The 20,260-nt window shown below is 35.1% G+C and overlaps 3 protein-coding genes across 4 annotated transcripts; 1 reads left to right on the top strand and 2 right to left on the bottom strand.

Annotated features, from left to right (window-relative positions):
• Positions 1 to 724: 724 nt before the first annotated feature.
• LOC114725695 (probable protein phosphatase 2C 79) lies at positions 725 to 5,175 on the bottom strand. 2 transcript variants are annotated; one of them, XM_028912229.1, is made up of 5 exons: positions 5,061 to 5,175; positions 3,893 to 4,336; positions 2,772 to 3,139; positions 1,930 to 2,166; positions 725 to 1,096 (listed from the first exon to the last, which is right to left on the bottom strand). In XM_028912229.1, exons 2-5 carry the CDS (start codon positions 4,209 to 4,211, stop codon positions 827 to 829), a joined length of 1,194 nt encoding a protein of 397 aa, XP_028768062.1. In that variant the 5' UTR covers positions 4,212 to 4,336; positions 5,061 to 5,175; the 3' UTR covers positions 725 to 826. The 2 variants fall into 2 exon arrangements, with proteins under 2 accessions (XP_028768062.1, XP_028768061.1); XM_028912228.1 differs by lacking the exon at positions 5,061 to 5,175 and adding an exon at positions 4,799 to 5,053.
• A 6,162-nt stretch (positions 5,176 to 11,337) lies between these two features.
• Positions 11,338 to 15,893, top strand: LOC114725694 (translation initiation factor IF3-1, mitochondrial). Its single transcript, XM_028912227.1, has 9 exons — positions 11,338 to 11,764; positions 12,061 to 12,142; positions 12,765 to 12,832; positions 13,270 to 13,368; positions 13,927 to 13,983; positions 14,121 to 14,189; positions 14,629 to 14,694; positions 14,819 to 15,084; positions 15,178 to 15,893. The coding sequence occupies exons 1-9, from the start codon at positions 11,558 to 11,560 to the stop codon at positions 15,692 to 15,694; spliced, it is 1,431 nt and encodes a 476-aa protein (XP_028768060.1). The 5' UTR covers positions 11,338 to 11,557; the 3' UTR covers positions 15,695 to 15,893.
• Positions 15,894 to 16,744: 851 nt separating this feature from the next.
• Positions 16,745 to 19,083, bottom strand: LOC114725696 (trafficking protein particle complex subunit 2-like protein). The gene is made up of 5 exons (XM_028912231.1): positions 18,981 to 19,083; positions 18,760 to 18,856; positions 18,328 to 18,406; positions 18,143 to 18,224; positions 16,745 to 17,131 (listed from the first exon to the last, which is right to left on the bottom strand). The coding sequence occupies exons 1-5, from the start codon at positions 19,011 to 19,013 to the stop codon at positions 16,991 to 16,993; spliced, it is 432 nt and encodes a 143-aa protein (XP_028768064.1). The 5' UTR covers positions 19,014 to 19,083; the 3' UTR covers positions 16,745 to 16,990.
• Between the last annotated feature and the right edge of the window lie 1,177 nt (positions 19,084 to 20,260).

Below are 20,260 nucleotides of genomic sequence, written 5' to 3'. Positions count from 1 at the left end.
AGTAAAATATTTTCCATATCCATTTAATACAAAATTAAAATACCTTTTTAAATTGGCGTAAATCATGCTAGCTTTAGAGTGTATTTTACTACCAAAATTATGATTTCAAACAAACATATATTTCGTTTTTTACTTTGTTTCGACAATTAAATCAGTTTCTCGTGGCTTTGCATCACCAGTGTGAGCCATAAGCGCGAAACCAGACTAATATCTAGAACTTGTTAAATTTTTATAGTAATATTATGATATTTGCATATTACTATATACACCAATCAAATAAAAGTAATTTCAGGGTTACATCTATTTTATAACCATACCAAATATATTTTTGAAACATACTATACTCTCCTTCCTCTTACTTGAAGAAGGGCATTAAAAAAATAATTCTCGAGCTGTTTCCCGCAAAACAGACAATAGCTCAAAGAAAAGGAAATCGTGAAGAGAATAAGCTTGGCACAAACACAACTTATATCATGGTCATGGGAAGATCCCCATTGTTCTTTTAGTATGTTGGAAGAAGGGGTAACATAAGTATTACTCCCGGAGGAGTGCTATTCTAGTAAGTTACGATTTCGCATTTACTACTGGTTTGGATTATTTTAAAAAAAAATATGAAGAGGAAAATTTTCAAAAAAGTAAATTTTTATACTATTTTTGAAAGTTTTTCTCGTAGTATTCTCTTCTCCTTTTTTTCCTCCCATTTTTCTCCCTATCCAAACCAAGCTTTAAAGAATTAAAGTTCTGCTCCTCTCTCATTGCTATTTGAAGACGCCTGGTATTCACACAAGAGAATGATACAACATAGAAAGGTATGATACAACTTAAATCAGGTACCACCAGTCTCTGCTGGTGTCATACAAGGTGCCAGTGTGTTAGGAGGCAAGTTGATGCCACCACCTCTAACAGATATACTATTGAACCTCACAAAGCTTGCCTTACTCAGGATATTCGAATCCAGGAACACAACAATCACAGTTATATCATCATGGAAATGTCGACGAACCCCACGATCAATCTTCTTTAGGTCTGAATATCTCATTTCTCTCTTCTTTGCTGCTTCTTGAAGGGCAGCTTTCACCAGCCTCCTCGCACTTCCCTGAAAGAGAGATAGCAGATTAAGCATTAATCCATTTTGTGCCATGTTTTCTGCCTGCCATGCATCAGCAGCTCATATCAAGTTTCAAAAATATACATATAAGGACTGTCAATCGGATTAGAAATCAATTAATATCAGCATATCAGTAATGTATGATGTCAAATGACAATAACAATAACTCAATAGGATTTCTTCATGAAGATCATTGGATACAACTTTTTCAGGTAGAATCAAAGAATAAAACTTTCGAGCCTAAATATGGCAAGACCATTAGATCTCAAGAGATTTCCCTCTGTATCTGCCAAAATGAACTCCCCTTCACTATGGCATTTGTCATCCAGAATCCGTCTCTGCATTCAGAGACAGTGTCTAAGTATTTGCTTAATGGAATACATGGTGGGTACGAATCCACTACTTAATAAAATTCTGTTTCCACTTGAGGCAGATTAACAACTTTGACAGCTTCTATCCGTTGCAAATGTAACATGCTCAAACAATGTATAGGTGGGCACACCAAAAATATTTCCGGACAAGTAAAGGGAACGACCATTCAATTTCCTTCCCTAAAGACAGGCAACTTCATGATGAATATGCATTTGCCCTCATCTCATTGAATGTGCTCTAACTTGCAACATCGATGGTTTATGCTAAAATAATCTCCCCCACAAATTCTCCCCGTAGGCAAAATACAAGTTGTGAAACATGCAACAGATCACGATAATGGAACAATCAACACCAACCATTTTGGGGGCGGGGAACCTAGTCAGGTCTGCAGCATCGCATGACCATGATTCAACTATTAAATCTGGCGCAGATTGAAATGTGATTCTTACCCTATGAGGATTATTTTTAACTATATCAACTGCATCTTGATTGCTAAGGTGCTCCCAGAGCCCATCAGATGCAAATATAATAAATTGATCATGTGGCTGCAATTGGGTCACTGATATTGATGGTTCTGAACTCAGTATTGGCCTCTTGAATGGCTCCCGAAGTCGAAACTTAGCATATAGAGGTTCTCTATTGAACTCGGCCTTTTTCAAATAAACGTCACCAATAGATCTTGAAACCTGCAAAGTTTAAAGACTTTAGATCATCTGTAAGGACCATGGCAAGGATTGGACATGATTTAAGTCCAGGGGAAAAAAACAAAATGAATGAAAGACGCAAAAGAATTAATAACAAAATTTCAAATAACACCATCTAAAGCATCTCAATATAGGGGTTTAACTTACATAAATCAAGTTCTTTTCCAAATATACTTTACTAGGCAGCAGGTTAAATCGTATTACTTTTTTCCGTTAAGAAGAATGAGAGGAATTAGTGGGAAATTATTTTAAATCCCCACTCTCCCAAATGCATTTTAACTTATTTTTCTAATATTATATTTTATATTTTATATTTTATCAATGTGCTAATATATGGCTTTGGGAACCAGAAAACAAAAGGCCCTGAAGACATATATATTAGTATTAATTTCAATTAAAAAAATTTAAAAAAATTACATTAGGTCAGGTAATACTAGTATTTCTGCTCACATAACTTCAAGAATGTAGTCTTGAGCTGCCACTCTAATGTGTATCTAAATGTACAATTGTACATCATGCAGCAAAAGCAGGTACTTGATTAGCTCTAGACACAAGAAAACTATTATTATGAGCTACAAATGACTTACTTGTATAAGGCCCTTCACACGCCATACATTATGCTTCAAAACAACAATCTGTTTGTCATCAGGGTGCAAAGAATGCAGCTCCTGTCTTACAGACTCTATCCCCACATTGTGCTCCGTTGACAGTTGCAAAGCTAGTACGTCCCCAGTTGCCTTGACCACTCTTCCCAAAACAGCTCTTGAATCACCAAGATTAGCTACATAAAGGGTTCCATTACAAATAACACCAACTAGACAGCATGACCCAACAGCTGCGATTTGTGGTTTCATTGGCCACTGTCTGGCAACAAGAGACATAAATCCCTCTTCTGTAGCTTGAAGTGCCTTGCGAATTACATCAACTGACATTGATTGCTGCTCCGCAGCAAACCCTGCAATTGAAAGTAGAGCAAGATGATTTTTTATCAACAAACATATGGAAGAACAGTCACCATAAGCCGAATCCACAAACTACTGCTACATAAACTCCTCAAGTATGATACACCATTCCCACAGCATCAAGTCAGTGCACACCACTCGCTTTTCATACTTTCAGGTTTACTTAATTTTATAAGTGATAGAATGATGGAAACATAAAATAAACTACAGTGAAAAATACTCACTGCCACCACCCAGAAACAAGATCCTCACCCATGCTTTATTGGTTAGACTGGTTCAGAAAAACAAATTAAGTAATGAAAAGGAAAAAACAATTGATCACTTATTGACACCACTTTGGTGGTTTCACTGGTCAACTGCTAAACAGAAATCAAAACAAGCACAGAAAACATAATTTTCTGTTCCATTAAAAAGGCTCAAAATAGACAACAACTTGGTTCCGCTGAAGCAACAAAGCTTTTGTCTCAAGCAGCAGAATAGACAACTTCTGTTCTAGAAACATTGTAACTCAACAAGATCTAGATTAAAACACAGAAATGGACTAGACGATTGCTTCTCTTCCCCTGGACATATCATATTTATCAGACGGTATCCTCTCTATGTACCATGTCCAGTCAAAAGCAATAACAGATTATAGCAACGAAAAGATTTGAAAAGGAAGGCAGCAGGAAATACAGTAAAGTGACAATTGTAGACCATAACAAAAGTAGAAGCTTTACGAATTCAGTCCTCTAGATGTCACTTACTCTTAAGATGGTGAAAGAGGTTATCATTAACAAACCGTGATGTCTCAGGGCCTCCATGTCCATCATAAACACCAACAAAGGTACCATAAGGACCAGATTCACTGGTGCTCAAACTGCCCGATTCAATCTGGCTCTGATCCTCCAGCAAGTTATTGGCTTGGACCACGGCCATTGAAAAGTCACCGCTCAAGTGCTGCCCCGAGTCTCTGTACCACAACAATCCATCTTGTCGACCTCCAGCATCTGAACATGTACGTGCATTTTGATCGGAACGTGGCCACAAGCAGGCCTGTAGAAGGTTCATTAACTGTGATAACATCCCTCATCTCACCAAACAGCCGTCCAGAATTTCCTCATCTATCAACGGCCCCAAAACTTCCTCACCGCAAGAATTATCAGTTTCGATTACAAAAGTCCTGAACTACTCACCACAAGATCGGTTCACTGTCAACAATGAATTAAGGGGAAAAAGTCAACTAAGATTCACATACCCAGTCATAAAGCAGAAAAGCCCTTAACAAGGGCTAATTAGGATTTAACGCAACAAATCACACTCAGGAGCAGGTAACAGCTTCCCTGAACCCATAAATACTCAACCTCTTTCGTGTTAGAACAAAAATTTTGAGCATGAAGCAAACCCTAAGGACGAAGCAATCAACACAGCAAAAATTAATTAAGTAAAAAACAACAATCGCAAAAGAAAAGGTCAAACCCGCTTGTTCTCAGAGTCGGCTTTTTTTTTCTTTTGGATGAAACTCTGTTAGCTTTTTAAACATGAGTATTCACATTCACATTCACATTGAAGAGCAGAATCCCCAAGTCACCCTAATCTCAACAAGAGCCAATAATTGACGCCAATTACTACTTTGGTCGAGCATGAAGTAAAATTATGGAGAGAGATCATACCAAGACTAGACAAATTGACTATAGATATTAGATGGTGAGATATCGAATACCCCGGCTGAAGAAGAAAATGAAATGGAAAGAAGGAGAAAGTCAAGCGTGAATGAAATCATTAGATCTGCGGATCCATGGATATAAAGGAGGAAAGAATAGAAGTGGGATTATAGTTAATTTGGTCCTCGCTCAATCTGAGCTAGTATTGGGTGCATGGATGCATTTAAAAGGTAGAAGTGTTGTGAAGGATTCGACCAAGAGAAAATCTCGCCTTTTCTTTTCTCTCTTCTCAACGCACACAGGCCCATAAAACAGCAACGAGGGAGAGGTTGAAGACAGCAAAGCAGAGGTTCAGCACTGGGCTCCACACCACCATGCTAGAGAGAGTGACGAGAAGATGAGAGTCAATCAACTTCTCTTTAGAGTTTAGACGACGATAAGGGGTTCCGTAATATTATGGGCTTTGCTTTCCGTGAAATAGGGTTCACATGAGAACACGTGGAATTTATGGTTTTACTACAAAAATACTACCTCCGGTCCTAATTATAAGATCCAGTTGACTAATTTGAAGATATTAAAGAAATAAGTTAAGTTAGTTATTTGTAATAAATAAGAGTTGTCATTCCAAAAATATCCTTGCTAATTAAGTGTATTGGCTAAAACTATCATTATTAGAAGGACTATCTTGGAAAAAAAATGCATAAATATAAGAGACAAAATAGATTGGGGTCTTATAATTAGGACCAAACAAAAAGTCAAATGGGGTCTTATATTAAGGACCGGAGGTAGTATAAAGAAAGGGACTTTTTTTTTTTTAGTGTTAATATAATCTTTGATTAAAAATAAAAAGTAAGAGATTTTTTTTTTTAGTTTTTATGGTTCATATGATCGTTGCTCTCTCAATTTTTCTCTCATTTTAATTTTAATCTTTTAAGTTTCAAACTATAAGTTTTGATCTCTCAATAGTCAAAATGATTCAGATCTTTATTAAATTATAGGGACTAATATTTAAAATAAAAAAATTGAAGGACCAAAACCTATTATTTAATATTTTAGGGACTAAAATCAAAGTAAAGACAAATTTGAAGGACTAAAATTTGTATTAACCCTAATTTTTATTAAAATAATTTTTTTAGAAAGCTTCAACATTTTTATTAAAATAATACTACCTGTGATCCTAATTATAAAATTTTGTTTATAAAATACAAATGAAATTTTATAATTAGTACAGGGGTATAAATAATTTGGGCAAGCTCTTCCTTGCTGCTGATAAAGCCAATGAACATAAATCAATATCAATAATAATAATAATAATAATAATAATAATAATAATAATTGAACTCAAGGCGTAAGATGAGTTCAAGACCCACTGTTGGCGCCTTAGTGGGGGCAAAAAAGCCTAGGACCAAATTTTATTGGATTATTAGTTCTCGGCAAAATCTGATAATCTACATTAATAGGCAAATTCTTATGCATATCGTGCAGACATTGAGATGAACCGTGCTATTTATAACTTATTAAACATTTCATATTTCATATCGAATTGAATATTGACGTTGATTTACTCTTTGTAATTCTTGTTGATTATTAATTAAATATTTTATTAAGTTTTATTAACTTATTTCCTTTTTCACTCATTCTTATACTTTTAGGAGGTATTTGACAACATTGAAAAGTGTTTTTTAGAAACACTTTTTCGTCAAAACGAGACAAATTTCTCCATATATTTACTTCGTAGATCGTAAAATCACTTTTAAAACTATGGTTTGATTTTCATCCAAACACCCCGGAAAAGCAAATCATAAATATTCTAAATTCTGGTCTCTAGCCCGTTGATACCCGATAACACAGGTGGCTCCTCATATGCCCCAGATTACTAGAGGAAGCTGGCAATAATTATCAACTCAACAAATCTATAGCAGTTCTGATTTCCCTCACCCGAACAGGAAATTTAGTTTGTGCCTGTGTATGAAAAAATATGATGAGATTTTCTATGTTCCAATTCTTGGTTTAAACGGTGTTTGAATGGAATCAAAACTATAATTTTAAAAATATTTTTACAAGTAAATATATAAAAGAATTTGTCTCGTTCTGTGAAGGCGCTTCCAAACACCCCATTAATATTGTGTTCATTTTGCATTGAAATAGAACTTCCTGAATATTAAAATTGTGCGAGATCTCTTCATAACTTTATTAAGTTACAAGTGATTTTCTTTGTCTTTTTTTCAACGCTATATTATATTCAAATGCTTGCAGGTTAAGTTGATTGTGTGGATCTTTTTCTTTGAGATGATCACTCAGCACAAGAATTTGTCAACTTGGCTTGCTCTGCCTCAGCCATATTATAATTTAGTTCGTCTCGTGGGGCACTTAATTTAGCATCAATTTATTTATTTATATTTTGCCGATAATTTAGCATCAATTATTTTTTTTGAGTAGAAAGCATCAATTATTTTAATACAATGGATTCCCCGGCCCCACACGTGCAAGTTCCGAACTTCCAATCAGTCTTTGGTCAGTTAAGGGAGGCAATTTCATTGAGCCCTGTCACTTCAATACCGAATACCAACTGCTTTATCGACTTTATATACGTACACAGCGCACGCAAACTACGAGGTTAACATTCTCCTTATGACTTTTAACTTTGTTTTTAGATTTTAACCCTATAAATCTGACTTTTCAACGCTTTTTCCATTATTAAATAACAGTTGCATATATTAAATATGTTATCAAATAATAATTCTAACTAATACATAAATTAATAAGAGTATGTTAAGGAATATAACACTTATTTATTATAAATATCTATACAACTAATTTTTTTAATCTATTCAAATTAATCAGCTAATTCTTATATTAAAGATCAGAGACAGTATAATCTAAAAAGAAATTAAAAGTCACAAAAAAGTTATCTCAACTTTAAAGTTATTTTTGAGATAAGGAATCATTCTGCTCAGGAGTCATTCTAAACATTCTTTTGGGTTAAGACTTTTTTATTTTTAAGTGTAGGACCTCAGTTTGGTTTAATGCCAAACACGCACCAGACACCGTCCCCAGATGATGCATTTCTTGGTTAATTCGTTGATTGGTTGATGATAAGATCAACCGTAACTGTAGCTTGTCAAAGTCAATTCGATATTGGCTTCATGAATCCCACGTTTGGCTTTGTGTGTGGTCAAACAAATATTAGGAAAACGAATGTTCTTTGCCTCTTTCCTGGCCAAAATAGCTTCTGGATGTTCAGCAGTCTCTTGTAATAACAATTTCCCACGAGAAAGCCTTCCCCAGGAGAAGCATGTCCGCTTGATACATATTTAAACCTAATAATTCATTCTGTCTTTACGTAAGGGATTATATTATTAGTCAATATCGAGCAAACACTGCGTAATTTGTTTTGATTTTATTTCTAACTTGTTATTTTGGTCCATTATAAATAAACCTTTCCTCAAAACGTTCACAGCCACAAACCCAATCCACGAATTCAAAATATTGCAGTTTAATTATTTGAAGTTCTGTGAACATTCTCTGTATCTAAAGGTATATCCTGACTCCAAAATCCAACTCACTTTGATTTTTTTTTTTTGGTATAAAAAAATCTTTTAAATTGTTACGTGTTATGAGATAAGAATCTAATTAAGACTTAGAATATACAAAATGGAAATTGTACCCAAATAAATATATGTCTCTATGACTAAGTACTGATTCCCTCGACATCATGGAAGATTAAAAAAATAATTAAGCTTGACCGGTTTGCAAGGCCTGAATGATCTGAGCCTAAAAAATGGTTTTTTTTTTTTTTTTTGGGGTTCCTGAAGGTTCCAAAATATTGGTGGATATGAAATATCAGAGAATTATCTGGCTTGCAGTGAAGCTGCGATGAGTCGTTGACCACTAAATTGGAATTTCTGTATCATCGTTCAAATTCCCCATCGAAAGCTGAGTTTTGGACCCCCAATCCATGTGATGGCCAGGTCCTCTAATTATAATAATGCAAAACTAAACACATGATGGGACTTCAGATTTGAGACATTACAAGCTGCGCATGGAAAGATTTAGAAGCAGTTTAGAATAGTTTATAAGTAATTTATAAATAATTTTTTAATACTGATTTATGAAATACGAAACAAATATGTGAAAGGAATTTTGTCTTTACTTATATGAAATGTACTTATAGAAAATTTTTATTATGATCCCAAACAGGTACTTAAAGTCTCTTTATTCACAATCTAATATATTTTTTCACGGGAGGTTTATTAAGAATATAAAAAAAAATTAGCAAGCTACAAAATGTTCGGGTGGCTTCTATTATGAATATTTATAATACTACATCCGGTCCTAATTATAAGAGTCAGTTAACTAATTTGAGGAGATTAAGGAAGTAAGTTGAGTTAGTTATTTGTCCTAAATAGGTGTTATATTTTCTAAAATATCCTTGCTAATTAAGTGTATTGACTAGAACTATTATTGTTAGAAGGGCTACTTTGGAAAAAAAATATATAAATATGATAGACAAAATTGATTGAAGTCTTATATTTAGAACTAAAATAAAAGTTAAACAAGATCTTATATTAAGAACCGGAAGTAGTATAATAAAGTGTACAAAACAAAATTTAATTGGAAAATTATACCCCTTATCTCGCATATCAGGGAGATTAAGCTCTATTGCCAATAAATAATATTCTGTTGTGTCTCAAAAATATTTTTTAATAAATTTCAATTCATTTACTAAACTAGAAAGGTACGCTCACGCATTGCATATTAGATACAACAATGCAGTCATGGATGCTGCCCCCGGGGGATGCAGTCATGCACTGAACTTTACTTCTATTTCTTATAATTAATATAAAAACTAATTAATTAGTTTAAAAAAGTAATTAAATCAGTTATTGGTAATAAATATATATTATTTTTTTCTAAAATGTCCTTACTAATCATGTGGATTAGATAAAATTATTATTTGATTAAACTTTTAACACATGTAACTACTGCACGGATTACCTTAACGCTATGTTTGGTACGGGGTTTTCGGAGGGGAGGGGAGGGAAGTTGCTCCCCTCTCCTTGTTTGGCTGGTGTAATTTTTTAGGAGGGGAGGGGAGCCTCTCCCCTCCCCTTGTTTGGTTAAGATGTTTTTTAAAGAGAGGAGGGGTTCTTCTCCCCTCCCATTCCCTTCTAGCCTCCCCTCCAAAAGTGGGGTTTTTTGGAGGGGAGGTGAGAGATAATATTTTAATTCCTTATATACCCTTTTGATTTGTTAACCTCTAATCAGTCGTAAATATTTTTACATAAGAGAGTTCTTTTGAGCATCTAACAAGAGGTTATTAAGATAATTGTCTCCAAAATTGGTGAGCATTTGTAAATTTTTTTCTCTCTCTTCTAATTCCAAAAGCCCATTGGTATTTTCTTTCACTTTCAAGGTCTTTTCTCTGATTGAAATCTATCACTTGTGATTTTTTATTTTGATATTCTATAAGTGTGTGACTATGTCTTGTAAATCAAAATTGGTGAATTGTATTATATATATATATATATATATATATAGTTATACCTTAACAAAATAAAAATGTGAGAAAATTCATTTAAATTTTATGAGGTTAAAATAGTCAATTTTTTATTAGAACAAAATAAGATATTATTAAAATTGCTCCCTCCCCTCCCCTCCAATCAATCCAAACAGGAGATCATTAAAATCCCTCCCCTCCCCTTTGTAGCTACCCTCTCCTTTCCTCCCCTCCCCTCCCCTTCCATCCGTCAAGCCAAACACAGCGTAAAAGAAATGAATAAATATATGAGATAAAGATTGAGATATTATATTTAAGATTAAATTGAATGTAAAACCGACCCTTATATTAAGAATTAGAGGTAGTCTATAATTTCTATTTGATTATAAATATTCCAAAGTCAAATACCTTAATAATTAAAACAACAAAATAAAATCTATCAATTAATATTAATTTGAGTGAAGTATTAATTCCTTAGAAATCTAAATAATGCATATCAAACCAAACATGACTTTAAACACACAACCTAATTCCAAAAATTTAAAGAATTTACTAAATGAATATCACCAATCCCTTTTATCTTATTATGATATACTTGATTGTGTTTTTAAATTTTGTTTAAAAATGCAAAATAATTCATATCTATAATTTTGGAATTTTTTCTCCGGCTGCAAATCAACTCAAATTCGTCTTATAAAAATTATTTTCCTTCCTATTTTTTTGTTGTTGCTAAAACATAGATATCTTTTTATTAGAGATAATCTTATTCGAGACACTATCAGACACTAAATGTGAACACTTCTCCTTCCGGGATTCGAACATGGCATATTAGGCTCTTATCATCTTTGGATTATGATGATAAGATATCAATTAAAAGATCGGGATATGCGAACAAAAGAATTTTAAACCGAATCTTGGGCCTGACTTCTGGACTATTAATTGTAGGCCCACCTCGACTCAGGGCCATTTAACTTCGAGTGTAAAGCATGGCCTTGCCACCGGTTTCCGCTTTCTAGCTTCCATGACTTTTGCCCCGTTGGTTCTAGGCCGCGTAACCCCGCTCCTCGTCCCTTCCCTGCGCGCGGGAGCAATTTCCAGTTCGGGCGCAAGGGTAGCTGGTAAGGCTGTATGTAACTGTTAAAGCCGCTCTGAGTTGCTGTTTGAAAAACTAACTTTCCTCTGGGCTAAAGGATCGACCTCTCTGCCAAACGAATAGTGTCATAATAATGGTTTATTAGTTTCCAGGTCTCTTTTACTGCACATAAGTAATGGCGTATTGGTGCCGAATCGGGCAATCTAAGTTGAAAATCTTGTCCACCCAATTTCGAAGATGTTACATTCAACTCCCCAGCGCATCTTTATTGAATTCCATCACGCATCGGAATACCCACGTTTCTGAGAGACCAAGCTGGATTTTTCGAAGTAGATCCACTGATGTTTATAATAACGCAAGGTTTTTTGCTGCCCCTGCTCAGGTAAGTTTTAACTTTAGTGGTTGAAAATGTTAAACTTTTTGCTTTCATGGTGACTAAAAGCGGGGTGGTGTGTTTGTTGTGAAGTATGATGAGTGATGGTATCTTAGCGTAAAATTTTCAATGTTGAGGCATGCATTTGTTTGTTCTAGCGGAATTGGTTATGTGTTCTTTATCCAGTAAGGTAGTGCAACGGATTTTCAGGTTGTGTATAACATTGCATGATGTTTTGATGACCATGTATGGTTTCGATGGTTCTCCGTGATGTTATGGGTTGATGGTGCATTCTTGGTTTTCAGTCGAAGACGAAGATGGACAACAGTGAGCCGCGAATAAATGAAGAAATTACTGCGCAGTTTATCAGGCTTGTAGATGATGATGGTAAATATACTCCTGATATTCGCTAATGTAAACTGTTTTTTTTTTTTAAAAAAAAATAATGTTGTTGTCATGGTTGTGGGCATGGCATGGCTCTTTTCAGTCTAATAATTAATACCTTCAGTAAGAATGATTACAATTCAATTGGTAATCAAATATCAACTTATTAGGGGAAGGTTGTATTGGCTTTTAATTACTGATTTGGAGGAAGGGAATGCAAGTGCACCCATGTACTTAGATCAGTCATCTTATATTGAAAGGGCTAGTGTCCTAAAACTGTGGGTTGTTGTTCTAAAAATTTGCTAGACCATGAAGTTACCAGCGATATTTGCGTTCACAAACAGTTGTTTTCTCTTACTTCCTATTAAACAAATGTGACTAGGATTAACGAAAATATGTTATGGAGCATGCTTAGGAAGTTGAATAAGACTGCCAAAGGATTTATGGAGATTTGTAGTCTTTTGCATATAATAAATGATAAATGTATGGAACACAGTATAGACATATGCCGCATTGTACTAGCTTCAATGGAAAGATCAGTACTTGCATATTTGGGAGCTTGTATACGTGTAAGTTGGTTTTGTTTGAACTCTGAATTTCCCATTAAATTTATATATTCATGCAGGACATTCAATAGTTTCCAGGCTTGAAGCATTACAACGCGCTAGGCGGCTCAAGCTTGATTTGGTGGAGGTAAAGTTTTTTCAGGTCTTTTGCCATGTTATCTGAGAATTCCAACATTTAAACAGAAGTGCTCAGTTGAAATAATTAATGAATAAAATATTATAGCTTGCTGAAGGATTTGTTGATATTTGTGGGACTTTTAAAGGTTTGTATGATGCGTAGACTGTGAGTCTTCAATCTTAAGACGGGGTAGAGAGACTTTGTCTAATTTCATATGGCGAAAAATTGTCACTTGCAACAAAAATAAGAAGCTTTATTTTCTTTCAATAAAAAGAAGTATCTCTTATGTTTGGGTCATATAGTGGCCACCTCACCCCTATGCCCGCAAATAATTTTTGTTTTAGATTCAGCACATAAGAATGGTTCTACTGGCATTTGTAAATTATAAGTATTAGATCTGTTCTCATAGTCACCCGGGCCTCTATAATTTTGATAATGTTGTACAGGTTCAGAAAAATGGAAAACCGCCTGTCTGCAAAATTATGGACTACCACAAGGAAAAGTACAAACAACAAGAAAGGGAAAAGGAGCGGGCTAAAAGCAAGGTTCAGTTTTGCTGTTGTTTGCCAGTAGAAATTATAGATAAAGATAGAATATAGGATTTTGAATAAGCATAGGAGGAAATTAGTTAATATTTCAATGTATTTTATCTTACTATCTTTTGTTAGTTTTTTTATTTTGGACAAAAAAAGGAACAAGTGAGTGGGTTTTTGAGATTTCATCAGGGTTAAGGTAGGCCTAATTGGTCAAAGAGCAGTTATAGAGGACAGAGGTGCTTATAGATTTTTTGCCAACGAGATCATTGGCAGGACTTAAATATATGCCCTTATGGGGTGGAGCAAAAAATAAATGGACCATGAAGTTTATAACCTTTTCATATTAGTTGATAGAATAATTTATGTGCATCAAATATTTGTAAAGCTGTGATGGTTGACAAATAAAATCTTTTATAGCAGAACAGGCCAACTATCAAGTGGCTGGAAAATGAGCCTTTGCATATTTTCTTTAATTTAAAAAGATAGTCCACATGTATATGTGTTTGTATATATGTGCCTGTGTGTCTATGCGCAACTTTGTTTTAATATGATATCTATCACATGCAGTCAGAGTTGAGTTTGAGAAAAGGGCCTGGCAAGGAAATACGCTTTTCTGCCAAAGCAGTAAGTTCATTTTCTATATTCCTTTCTTCCCTCACTACATCTTTTTTTCCCGTGTCATTATATGTTGCGCTTCTTTGTTACCTACTGAACTTGAGAAGTAAATTTCCTGTTTTGACATTTTTATCTTATGTCCTCAGGAACTAAAAGACCTGAAGATGAAAGCAGATATGGTTAGAAAATTAATGGAGAAGGGTTACCGGGTGAAGGTAATTTTTCTACCCTCTACATTTGATATTTAATTGGTTTTCGTTTAGGGTGTTCATATTGGCCCAAAAAAAAGAGCAGGTTGTTCTTAGATGGTGTTTCTACAATACCTGTGGAGCAATTATGAAGTGATTTTAGAATGTTTCTGAAGTGAGGTTGGTGCGTGCATCTGAATTGCTAATCATTAAACGCTCATAGGTCATTTGATGTAAATTATGGTAGTCATCTATATATAATTTATGATGGCAATTCATTAAATGAACTGATGCATCCATGCTTACATCATGTTCTGGGTCTGCAACATGCATACATGATAAGAAAAGAAGAAAAGATGTCTTGAGAAAATTTTGGCCATAACAACATGTTTGCATGCATTCATTGCATTATAAAATATTTTGATATGTTTGGTGGCCTTTCACTCATTCTTGGTTATGCAAGCAGTGCAGGGCATTAGGAGGAGCTGGAGATCAGGACATTGAAGGAATATTATCGCGCTTTTCTGCTTTGGTATGACTGTCACCTGCTTGATTCCTTGATTTCCTGTCTAAATTTTGTCTATAAGTTGTCTCTTTTATGTTATTTTCCTATCTTTGTCCATCATTCCATTCTATACTTAAGCAGTTCTTTTCAGTTAGAAGATGTGTCTGTCGTGGAAAGTGGACCGCATGTGGGGAAAAAAGAAGCTTATGTGATTGTCAGGCATATCAAATTTGGGCTACCAAAGAAAGGTGGTGCCCGTGGGAAAAAGTTGCAAGATGCGATGAATAACTCTGTTGAGGCTCAAGAGGCTAGCGACGTTGATGAAGATCCGAATGAAAGTCCTGCTGAATCAGGGTTTGAGACAGAGGAAGAAGTGCTTTCTGATGGTTATAAGCATGGGTCACTTGTGATGGACAGGTCAGATAAAATTATAAAGAATATTGCTTGTTCCATATTTGTTTGCGATGATAATTTCAATAAAGTATTTAATTTTAATCATGATCTGGACAGGGCTAACTCAGCTGATACTGGAACAAATGCTGTACACAAAGAAGGCTCACCATCAAAACGTAATTTAGAGCCTCCTGCTATGGTTGAGAATAGGTACAGACGAAATAATCAACCGTCTATCACACAAGAGCAGCCAACGATGACTGAGAATAGATACAAACGAAATAATTCCCCATCTACCTCACAAGACCATCCTGCTGTGACTGAGAACAGACACAAACGACCGGATTCTCGTATGAATAATTTTCCATCTACGGCACAACAGCCTCCAGTTGTGATAGAGAATAGGTACAAAAGAGCTGATCCAAGAATCAGTTTCCAACAAACGATATCACGGGACAATTCTGTTTTGAATAGCAGAGGACCTGAAGCAAGAGGTGCATTCAGGTCACCACCCTCAGATTTTAATCAGAACAGGCAGGCCATGCCCGGTTCTTGTGCTAAAACAGAAGCATTCAAGCAATCCAGATCGAGAAACCCAATGCCTCCTTTTGACGATATGGGCAGGGTGGAATAACTCATTCTAGCGCTTCTAACGCCCCAAGATCTGGTTATGGTATTTCTGGTGCTAATAAAAGCCTTGATACGCCTGATGCGTGAACAGGAATGCATGGGAAAAGAGAAGGTTCTCTTATGATTCTGCTCAACATTGTAGCTCGAGTTCCTCAGCAACTTTGACAGGGTGTTGAGTAGAGATGTGTGGTAGTCTCGGTATGATGCATTGACGCTGGGGGATTCTGCAGTAGTGAGCTGAATCATGATCCCCAACAGTTCATCAAAGTCAAGCAAGATAGGATAGCAAATATAATAGTGATAAAAGCAAATGATATTTAGGTCCAGTGAGTGTTCAACGAGGCCAGTAGCTTCATTTGTTTTGTTTAAACAATAAGGTTATTTATTTATATTTCTTGGCATTTGCTTGGAGCTGAACAGCCTTGGAGGTCCTTCCTTTTCCATCCTTATTTGACCCTGGAAAAGGGGTTTTCCACTAGCTGCCCGATAAAATCTGTCGTCTGATTTTTGAAGCTTTATCATTTACAGAGACTTGATTTATGTGCGCACTCTATGATCTTATCAGCTAATTTCCGTATGCAGAATTTAGTCATGGCAACGATTTTTGGTAAGCCTTGATGAGAGCACAGCAGAAAATGTGCGCATTGCTCTCACGCATAAACTTTGTTACTTTTTTGGTCTGCCTCAACAAATTTCTTACTGTTAAAAATATCCTATGACTCAACGATTATTAAAAACAATCCTCCTCAACATGCTTTAGTCCCCACAGTTCTTCCTCGATGAATTGACGTCATTTTGACGGCTTGTTTCGTTGTTCGAGTAACTTAGTTAAGTACTACAAAAAGCAAGTGTTTGTTTAGGTTAAACACAACCTTTGGAGTACGATCGGGCTCCAAGGTTTCCTGTGAGCTCAAATCGATTACTCTATTTTCCCAAGTCGTGATTCTCTTCACTTTAACTTAATTAGAATACCCTTGAGAGCCTTAAGATAAACAACAAATATTTGAATTTGGGGTGAGCACGAAAGATATCCATATCTGGAAGGACCCCCAAATGGAAGATAAATGGGATTGTTCAAATTATCCATTAGGCAAATTGCATGTGGAGTTTTGAAGATTTGGAATTTATATATTGAATGCTGATACAAGGGGTGTTGTTTCAAATGTTCACAGACATCCACATTTGATAAGCAATTTTACCAGAGAGTAACTCCTAAGGAACAGAAATTATGAGGCAAAAAGACACCTTTTTTGGGGAGAAGAAAGAGCGTTGTATGAGAAACATCAACATTTATCTAGGCTCAGCCGGTGGAACTTAATCCAAATGACTTGACAATTGTGCTCACCCTTTCTGCAAAAGTTCTAGAGGTGATCTTTTTATCTGGCACATGGAATGGGTTTGAAACCGCATCTACATATGCAGCATGGAATTTCCTGAAAAACTGCGAAGACAAACTGATAATTAATAGCCAATACAAAGAACAAAAGTTTTCAACAAATCTTAACTAGTTCATCAACATTCGGCAGCAAAGTATATTGGTTGGATTCAAATTATTAATAAAACCTACAATTGAATCATCAAAAGCATCTCCATATAACTAACGAGTAAAATAACAGTAGCATTTCATTATTGAAGAAAATGACCTCAGGGAAACACAAAAGGTTCACATGCCTAGATGAAACATCTGTGCAACTAACATTGATATTTGAAAATTCAAGCAACAAGTCCCATCAAGAATTACTCAATCACGTGCACTTTGATTTGATGCAAGCCAATATTGCACTCATGGCTCAATCTTACACTTAAACTAAAGCAAATTAAAACATGACTACCTATTAATAAACTGTGTTCGTTATTAAACCATGGTAAATCTGAATATACAAATTGAACGGCAATAATTGAAAATAACGTCATCGTCTATTGCTCATGCCAGGCAACACAGCAGATAAAGAAAAACTTTACTTTTCCGCTATAACAAGTGGCCCATTCTGTAAAATTTAATTGGTGTTATATATAAGATAGAGGAGCAAAATTAAATTAGGCACAAGATATCCAACAATCAACCCTAAGAACACAGTACTTTGGTTGGTCCATGGGATAGGATTCTATCCCATCAATTTCGTCCCATCCTAATGGCCTCCATGTTTCTTCTTTCTTTTCTTAGGAGAGAAGGGGTAAGGTGAGAAAATTTAGCCATAGAAAACGTGGCGGTCAAAGTATAACATTTAGTCCAGTAAAGGCCTATCAAGATTTATTCCAAGAAACACTCAACTTTTTTGAGTAACAAAAACCTGAGGTGTCTACATACTCAGTACAGCATAGTTAAGGGCATACCTCACTAGTACATTCCTTTCCAATGTCAAGAAAACGAGAATATGAAGAATACTACACAGTTACTGTGGAATCGCAGCTTAGGAAAGAAAGAAAGTCATCGAATTTTATTTGCACTCACATTTCTTACATCTGCATCTCTGACATCCAGATCTGTTGTGACCAAGATAAACTTCACCTTTGTATTAGTCAGATAACCATAGCTGCGGGTTGCATAATGAAATAATAATTATGAAAAACCACAAATTTGTATTGTTTTGTGGATTCGAGGCCATTCAAGATAGAATAGACAACAAATGCACTCACACCCTATAGTTATCAGTAGGATAGAGCAGACCCAGGAACGCCTCATTCAGCATCGGTCCAGTCTTCTTGGGATTGTTCACTGGCAAGATAACACATTCAGTGCCATAAGGCATAGCAACGGAAAAGAGATATGCAAATTTAGAGCAACTACCGAATCGTAATTCTCATACGTGTGATCTAAACCTCAAAGCTTAAAGGAAAGTGCACATGGCAACAACAATAAAGCTTAAAGAAATTGGCGAGATCTCCGAATCAGATGATCCACAAATCCCAGCCATTCCTATATTGGATCAAGAACGAAACTTCATAGCCAGACTCTTTATGAGGTATCCCATCTCAAGTAATTTCCAGAAACCCAAATTCTCGAATCTAAGCCTGGTCAGTAAAATCAAGCATAATCAGCCAAATATAAATTATTCCTCACTAACGGACCTCGCTCGTCAACCACATCAAGGGAGCAGTGGACGATATGATGGAGCTTGAGAGCATCGTCGGCTTCAGTGAAGCTCTGAATATACAGCGGGTTGTTCTGCTCATCGATGGAAAAGAAAAACAAGCGAGATTTGTGATCTTGTGCAGAAAAAAAATAAAGCTTATAATAAAAGTGAAGAATGCTGCGTGAAATTTGAGGACGAGGAAGTATAGAGGCATACCTGATGACCAACGACGGCAACACAGACGATCATTTTCTCCGGTCTCACCTCACTGCGGAAGCCGATCAGAGGCTCGCACGCTCGCACGCTCGCTCGCTCGCCCGCTCTTTCAGAATCTTTTATATGTGGGCCGAAGTCTAGTGCGATCTGATATTATCTTGGGCTCAACACATTGGACAAAACGAACAAGGGAAACCCCTCGCGAATCAAGGCTTTATCCTGCAATATGACGAAATATAGGTCAATGCTCGTTTGGAGGGAAGAAATTCGTGACCAAAAACGTAAAATAAGGTTTTTTGGTCATTTTTGTTATATTTGCAAGATCATTTTCTTGAACAGGTAAATAAAACAAGAAGAAAAATTTATTATTTGACAAAGATTAATTAACACATTTCTTAGGTCTAGTACTATAAAAAGTGCTTCTAAAAATATTTAAAGATTGTCTGCTAATAAGGTTATTGTATTTTTATCGTTGGGCTTATTTTTGTGAGCGCCGTTTTTAATATGCTATTTCAATAGGATTATTATATGTATGGGTATCAAAGTTTTTTTTTTTTTTAATTTCCCATTCTTATGATACAGGCACCTATAATCTCTTATTGGTGTATCTTAATATCCTGCGACATTTTGCTTTCTAAAATTTTTTTTTTTACCAGCATTTTGCTTTCTAAATTGATGGATACATTTCTTTGATAATTTAATATACCACACTCCGCAAGAGTTAATTAATTTTAGACTTTTGTGATTATCTACTTATGTTATTTTCACACATACACATACGTATGGTTTTATATACACATATATGCGTGTGTATAAAATTTATGCTAAATTAAAGAAGATTGTCGTGTCATATTTGTTTTCCTATCTTAACCTTTGTTCTTGTCCCAAAATCAAGTTTATTTATTTTTAAGCTGCATTGTTCATGATTATAAAATAATATGACCTGCTAAAATCTTTACATCAAAAATTGATACCATGCATTGGATTGTTCATTCTTGTTAGTTATGTGGGAGCAATTCCAATCAATTGGATTTGGCGGATACTTGCTTAGAATCCAATTAGTTGTGTTGGTTGGCTTTACTAATGAGTTTGTTGTGCAAGGACAAAGGAAACAAATATTCCTCTGATCCTATTTATAAAAAGAGAGAATAATTTTTCATATAAATATATAATTTTACTCTTCATTTATTATTTGTTTACTTTATTTTGTTGGGATATAATGAATATTAAATATGAATAAAGTTAAAAAAGTTATTAAATTTTAAATAAGAGTTAATAAA

The sequence above is a fragment of the Neltuma alba genome, unplaced genomic scaffold (genome assembly GCF_004799145.2).
Source record: "Neltuma alba isolate B1F8T4 unplaced genomic scaffold, ASM479914v2 tig00012262_pilon, whole genome shotgun sequence".
NCBI lineage: Eukaryota > Viridiplantae > Streptophyta > Magnoliopsida > Fabales > Fabaceae > Neltuma > Neltuma alba.
This window is presented reverse-complemented; position numbering and strand designations above follow the sequence as displayed.

What these genes read in the sequence shown, in the direction of transcription:
- LOC114725695 (XM_028912229.1), bottom strand. Translation starts at nt 4,211, where the DNA reads ATGTTATCACAGTTAATGAACCTTCTACAGGCCTGCTTGTGGCCACGT. An exon ending in CCTCTTTCACCATCTTAAGA is followed by an intron (nt 3,140 to 3,892) that starts GTAAGTGACATC and finishes TTTCAATTGCAG; the next exon opens with GGTTTGCTGCGGAGCAGCAA. An exon ending in TTAAAAATAATCCTCATAGG is followed by an intron (nt 1,097 to 1,929) that starts GTAAGAATCACA and finishes TCTCTCTTTCAG; the next exon opens with GGAAGTGCGAGGAGGCTGGT.
- LOC114725694 (XM_028912227.1), top strand. Translation starts at nt 11,558, where the DNA reads ATGGCGTATTGGTGCCGAATCGGGCAATCTAAGTTGAAAATCTTGTCC. An exon ending in TCAAGCTTGATTTGGTGGAG is followed by an intron (nt 12,833 to 13,269) that starts GTAAAGTTTTTT and finishes AATGTTGTACAG; the next exon opens with GTTCAGAAAAATGGAAAACC. An exon ending in TATCGCGCTTTTCTGCTTTG is followed by an intron (nt 14,695 to 14,818) that starts GTATGACTGTCA and finishes AGTTCTTTTCAG; the next exon opens with TTAGAAGATGTGTCTGTCGT.
- LOC114725696 (XM_028912231.1), bottom strand. Translation starts at nt 19,013, where the DNA reads ATGATCGTCTGTGTTGCCGTCGTTGGTCATCAG. An exon ending in TTGCCGTCGTTGGTCATCAG is followed by an intron (nt 18,857 to 18,980) that starts GTATGCCTCTAT and finishes ATCGATGAGCAG; the next exon opens with AACAACCCGCTGTATATTCA. An exon ending in TGATGTGGTTGACGAGCGAG is followed by an intron (nt 18,407 to 18,759) that starts GTCCGTTAGTGA and finishes TTATCTTGCCAG; the next exon opens with TGAACAATCCCAAGAAGACT.